The sequence below is a fragment of the Xenopus tropicalis genome, chromosome 10 (genome assembly GCF_000004195.4).
Source record: "Xenopus tropicalis strain Nigerian chromosome 10, UCB_Xtro_10.0, whole genome shotgun sequence".
NCBI classification, from domain to species: Eukaryota; Metazoa; Chordata; class Amphibia; order Anura; family Pipidae; genus Xenopus; species Xenopus tropicalis.
Window position 1 is genome coordinate 47,478,447 of NC_030686.2, and position 6,000 is coordinate 47,484,446.

A 6,000-nucleotide genomic window follows, 5' to 3' on the forward strand; every position below is an offset into this window, starting at 1 on the left:
CGCAACCATTTGCGAGGAGAAAACTTAGCAGCACAAGATGCCAACCCCTTAGTCACCCCTTAGTAGAGTCCATAGTTCATGTCCCCACTCCCTTATGGTAGTACCCTTAGTCATCCCTTAGTAGAGTCCATAGCTTATGTCCCCGCTCCCTTATGGTAGTACCCTTAGTCATCCCTTAGTAGAGTCCATAGTTCATGTCCCCACTCCCTTATGGTAGTACCCTTAGTCATCCCTTAGTAGAGTCCATAGTTCATGTCCCCACTCCCTTATGGTAGTACCCTTAGTCATCCCTTAGTAGAGTCCATAGCTTATGTCCCCGCTCCCTTATGGTAGTACCCTTAGTCATCCCTTAGTAGAGTCCATAGCTTATGTCCCCGCTCGTTATGGTAGTACCCTTAGTCACCCCTTAGTAGAGTCCATAGTTCATGTCCCCGCTCCCTTATGGTAGTACCCTTAGTCATCCCTTAGTAGAGTCCATAGCTGATGTCCCTGCTCATCCCCACAACAGGTTCTGCTGCTACTTCTAGATTTCCTGAAAATTCTATCACTTGTTTTTCTCCAGGGTGAACTGACAATGACCAGTGACATGGAGAATCTGCAGAACGCCATCTTTCTGGACCAGGTGCCAGAATCATGGACCAAGAGGGCCTATCCATCAATGGCTGGGCTTGCAGGCTGGTTTGTGGACCTTCTTAGCCGTATCAAAGAGCTGGAGACGTGGACTGGGGACTTTGCTTTGCCTTCTGCTGTCTGGTTAGCTGGGTTCTTCAACCCTCAGTCCTTCCTCACTGCCATCATGCAGTCAATGGCCAGGAAGAACGAGTGGCCCCTCGACAAGATGACTCTCCAGTGTGATGTGACCAAGAAGAACAGAGAGGACTTCAGCAGCCCACCCCGTGAAGGGGCCTATGTCCATGGTTTGTTCATGGAAGGTGCCCGCTGGGACACTCCGGTAAGAGGCACTTTATCACTAAGTCATTTTACTTTGAATGAGATGCCTTCAAGAACTCAGTGAGATAGAGAGGGAGATTTCATACAGACAGGCTGAGGCAGGTTCCATGTTTGACTTGGTCTTTAGAATGGTCTATGACTTAGTCTTTAGAATGGTCTATGACTTGGTCTTTAGAATGGTCTATGACTTGGTCTTTAGAAAGGTCTATGACTTGGTCTTTAGAATGGTCTATGACTTGGTCTTTGGAATGGTCTATGACTTAGTCTTTAGAATGGTCTATGACTTGGTCTTTAGAACGGTCTATGACTTGGTCTTTAGAATGGTCTATGACTTGGTCTTTGGAATGGTCTATGACTTAGTCTTTAGAATGGTCTATGACTTGGTCTTTAGAACGGTCTATGACTTGGTCTTTAGAATGGTCTATGACTTGGTCTTTAGAACGGTGTATGACTTGGTCTTTAGAATGGTCTATAGAATGCAATGCATTATATTTGCTTCCGCCACTCCCAGGAGCAAACCCATCTGCTTGGCCAACCTCAAAGCTCATTCTTATCTCACTCCTCTATGGTTATTTAATAGAATAATTACAAATGCCCAACGTTGTCTTTAGGGGGTGCATAAATAATAAATAAATCAGCCAACGAGCCTATGCAGACCAGCCAAAACCCAACCCTGTACCGGCGCAACCCAAAATGATCTTCCTTCATTGACGGTTTATGTCGCCCTAAAGAGTTTTACCCAATGATACAATCAAGCAGGAAGGGGATGGAACAAAGAGATAAGGCTGAAGGCAATAACCATATAGCAAGTTGTCTTCTTTTTGTGTCCATGTTCACCGACTCTGAGGTGTAACGTTGGTTAACTTTCCCTTTAAACACAGTCAAACATATTTCAGCCACAGGATTAAGAACTGTAGCCTTGGCCCAAAATCCGAGGTGCCCATCTACCCGACTGAGCTTCTCTCCCCATTTAATTCTGAGGGCATCTCTATCATTTATAACAGGGAAGCCCAGGCTGTCTCGCCCAAGGAGAACTCTGCACAAAAGGGCCATTAATATAATATATCTGCTCGTACTCATCTGTCTCTGATATATGTGCCGCGCTCCAGCCCCATAAATATTCCACCCCCCCTATTCATCTTAGTACGATCTCGTCGTTAATCTTCCAATAAGGTGCTGCTTTTGTCTATCTGAGCGGCATGCAAGAGGAAATTTCTCTAGACGTGGTTGCCATGGTAATCTATAAGCAGATGGGGGGGGGGGGGAATAAATACATTGGCAGGATTTATCCAAGTAACCGTTGCTTTGGAACTACCAATCCCAGCATCCCTTACTGGGCCGTTCTGTATTCAACCGGTTCTGTTTTGCACCTTCTAGGCCGGGGTCATCATGGACAGCCGACTCAAGGACCTAACACCGGCCATGCCAGTCATCTTTATAAAAGCCGTCCCGGTAGACAAACAGGAAACGCGCAACGTGTATCCCTGCCCCGTCTATAAAACCCGCCAGAGGGGCCCGACGTACGTGTGGACGTTCAACCTCAAGACAAAGGAGAACCCGTCCAAGTGGGTCCTGGCTGGAGTTGCCCTGCTGCTGCAAATATAAAAGCCCAAGACTGTTTCCCTGTTGGACTGCTGAGCGATTGGGCAGGAACCTCCTTGTTTCTCGCCGTTACCGTTAAATTATTGTGCCAAAAGTTCTAATAAAATATTTTATTCTGGTTATTTTGCGTGAGGTGAATCTCTGTTGGGACCACGGGGCTCAGAGGTCAGTTTTTTAGGGTTTGTGGGCAAAGACTCAAAAATGTTGTGCAAATTAGGGCTCCATTGGGAGTGAGTAGCCCCATGTGGGAGACATTCTCCAACCCCCAGGCAGTATAGAGTATGAGTATGACACTGCCTTGTACTCACAGGGCAACCGTGGTGCTTTCCTCCCTTCTCTCCATCTTTATCTGACCTTTCACTCTTGTTTCATCTCCTCCCTTCTCTCTTCCAGTGTCGTTTTCTTCTACTTTCTTTCTTTCTTCCAACTTCTTTCTCCTGCTTGATCTTTTTCCCACCCAGCTTATCTCTCTCTCCTCCTTCCACCCGTTCTTCTCTCTGCCAAACACATTTCTTCTCTTGTCTTTCTCCATCCCAGTTTTCCTTCATCTCACCCTTCTTAACCTTTTTTCTCCACCCATCTTTACTCCACTCTGATTCACTCTATCCTTTCTCTCTATTGTCAACCATACCAGTGTCCTTCAGCCATACCAGTGTCCTTCAGCCATACCAGTCTCTTTCAGCCATACCAGTGTCCTTCAGCCATACCAGTGTCCTTCAGCCATACCAGTCTCTTTCAGCCATACCAGTGTCCTTCAGCCATACCAGTCTCTTTCAGCCATACCAGTGTCCTTCAGCCATACCAGTGTCCTTCAGCCATACCAGTCTCCTTCAGCCATACCAGTGTCCTTCACCCATACCAGTCTCTTTCAGCCATACCAGTGTCCTTCAGCCATACCAGTTTCCTTCAGCCATACCAGTCTCCTTCAGTCATACCAGTCTCCTTCAGCCATACCAATCTCCTTCAGCCATAGCAGTCTCTTTCAGCTATACCAGTCTCCTTCAGCCATACCAGTTTCCTTCAGCCATACCAGTCTCCTTCAGCCATACCAGTCTCCTTCAGCCATAGCAGTCTCTTTCAGCCATACCAGTGTCCTTCAGCCATAGCAGTCTCTTTCAGCCATACCAGTGTCCTTCAGCCATACCAGTTTCCTTCAGCCATACCAGTCTCCTTCAGTCATACCAGTCTCCTTCAGCCATACCAGTCTCCTTCAGCCATAGCAGTCTCTTTCAGCTATACCAGTCTCCTTCAGCTATACCAGTCTCCTTCAGCCATACCAGTCTCCTTCAGCCATACCAGTCTCCTTCAGCTGTACCAGTTTCCTTCAGCTGTACCAGTCTCCTTCAGCCATACCAGTCTCTCACCATTTTTCTGTCAATCCCTTTCCCTTCTTGGAGAGTAGTAGTCAGCACCAAGCCTTGTGATTAGTTAGAAGTAGTGCAGGTTCCCCAATGGCCACTTCCCATCGGCATATCCTGGTACAGAAGAACAGGAACAGCACCTCTTGTCTTTGTAGACTAAAATGCCTTTATTGCAAAGTTTTTTGGGGGCAAACAACAATAGCAGCTATTGTTGTTTGCCCCAAAAAATTTAGCAATAAAGGCATTTTAATCTACAAAATCCCTTTCCCTTCCTCCAACTTTTCTGTTTTTCCATGTTCTTTCCCCTCACCCCTAATTGACACAATTCCCTACATTTCCTCTTCTAACTCATCTCTTTCATCTCTGTTCTTCTGTCTCCTCCTCGCTCTTTCTCATCCCCACGTTCCTCCATTCCTCTCTTTTCCATAGACTTTTCTCTTTTCTGAGACAAGTGGGGTGGTAAGGTGGCTCCGTGGGGCATCAATACTGATTGTGTATGGCCACCTTTACTCCGGGTATTTGATTAGGTAAGTTGTGTATAAAATAAACAAATAATAAAAACTCCCTGAACATAGTGGGGATTTTGAATTCAATATGGAGACTGTTGGGGGGGGGGGGGGGCTGGTGGAGTTGTCAAACAACTGACTTGCTGCCCTTTACTTTTTTTTATTGAATGTTTCCCTTCATCTGCACGGATTACACCCAAAGTTCCTGGCCCCACAACATTCACACGCCTACCTTGAAAGTAGGCTGACACAGAGAGACCCTACAGACTCCATGCAGACACTGGTCAGAGTGGAACTTAACTTGGGACCCAAGTGCATAGAGACAGCAATGTGAACCTTGTAGCCATGTCCTGAACTGGGCTGTTTCTCTTTATTTATATAGCGCCAACTCAGAGAGACAACTGTAAGAAAGTTTTATTTCCATAAGGTTGGAGTTGGACTCAAGTCCAATCAGCGCAGTGCAACTGGCAATGAAAGGATGAGCAGTGTGAAAGAGGGAGGAAAGAAGTGGTGATGGAGAGAAACATGATACAGGAGATGGAAAGGGGAGGGATGGATGATAAGGAGATGTAAGGGAGGATGAGAGATAAGCAGTGGGAGGATGAGGTAGATCAAAGAGAGAAGAGAAGGATGAAGTTGGGGGAGGAGAGAAGGATGAGGTTGAGGGAGGAGAAAAGAGAAGGAAGAGGTTGAGGAAGAAGAGAAATAAGAGGTTGAGGGAAAAGAGAAGGATGAGGATGAGGGAAAAGAGAAGAATGAGGTTGAAGGAGGAGAGAAGAGAAGGATGAGTCTAAAGTTGAGAGAGAAGAGAACAATGAGATTGAGAGAGGAGAGGGGAGAAGGATAAGGGTGAGGGAGAAGAGAAGAATGCGGTTGAAGGAGGAGAGAAGAGAAGGACTAAGTTGAGGGAGAAGAGAAAGATGAGGCTGAGGCAGAAGAGAGGGATGAGGCTGAAGGAGGAGAGAAGGGAAGGATGAGGTTGAGAGAGGAGAGGAGAGAAGGATGAGTCTAAGGCTGAGGGAGAAGGGGAGAATGAGGTTGAGAGAGGAGAGGAGAGAAGGATGAGTCTAAGGCTGAGGGAAAAGGGAAGGATGAGGTTGAGAGAGTAGAGGAGAGAAGGACTAAGTTGAGGGAGAAGAGAAAGATGAGCCTGAGGGAGAAGAGAAGGATGAGGTTAAGGGAGGAGAGGAGAGAAGAGAAGGATAAAGGAGGAGATGAGGGAGGAGAGGAGGATGAGGATGAGGGAGGAGAGGAGGATGAGGATGAGGGAGGAGAGGAGGATGAGGATGAGGGAGGAGAGGAGGATGAGGTGCAGGAAACACAATAAGTAAGTGATGGGGGAGGAGGATAGAAGGGGGTAGAGAGCTAAAAGGTGAGGGAGAGAGACACTATCTCTTGGCCCCCAGCCCCACCCTCAGTGCGCAGGTCAGTGAAGTTGGCAGTGATGTTGGTTCCACCTCCCTAGAGATACTGCAGCTTTATTTATACTGAGGCCCCCCCCCCCGAAGCTTCTCAAATAAACTAATTTCCCTGTATTTATCAAATCGTTGAATTCACGGCGCATATTAAACAGCACGACG

General features: G+C 46.9%; 1 protein-coding gene across 1 annotated transcript in view; it reads left to right on the plus strand.

Moving 5' to 3' along the window:
• The window catches only part of dnah9 (dynein, axonemal, heavy chain 9), a 132,226-nt gene extending 129,551 nt beyond the window's left edge, over positions 1–2,675 (plus strand). Inside the window, exons 68-69 of the mRNA XM_031894796.1 lie at positions 563–952; positions 2,329–2,675. Of these exons, the coding sequence (XP_031750656.1) occupies positions 563–952; positions 2,329–2,556 (618 nt within the window). The 3' untranslated portion in view covers positions 2,557–2,675. The remainder of the gene's footprint in view (positions 1–562; positions 953–2,328) is intronic.
• The last annotated feature ends 3,325 nt before the right edge of the window (positions 2,676–6,000 follow it).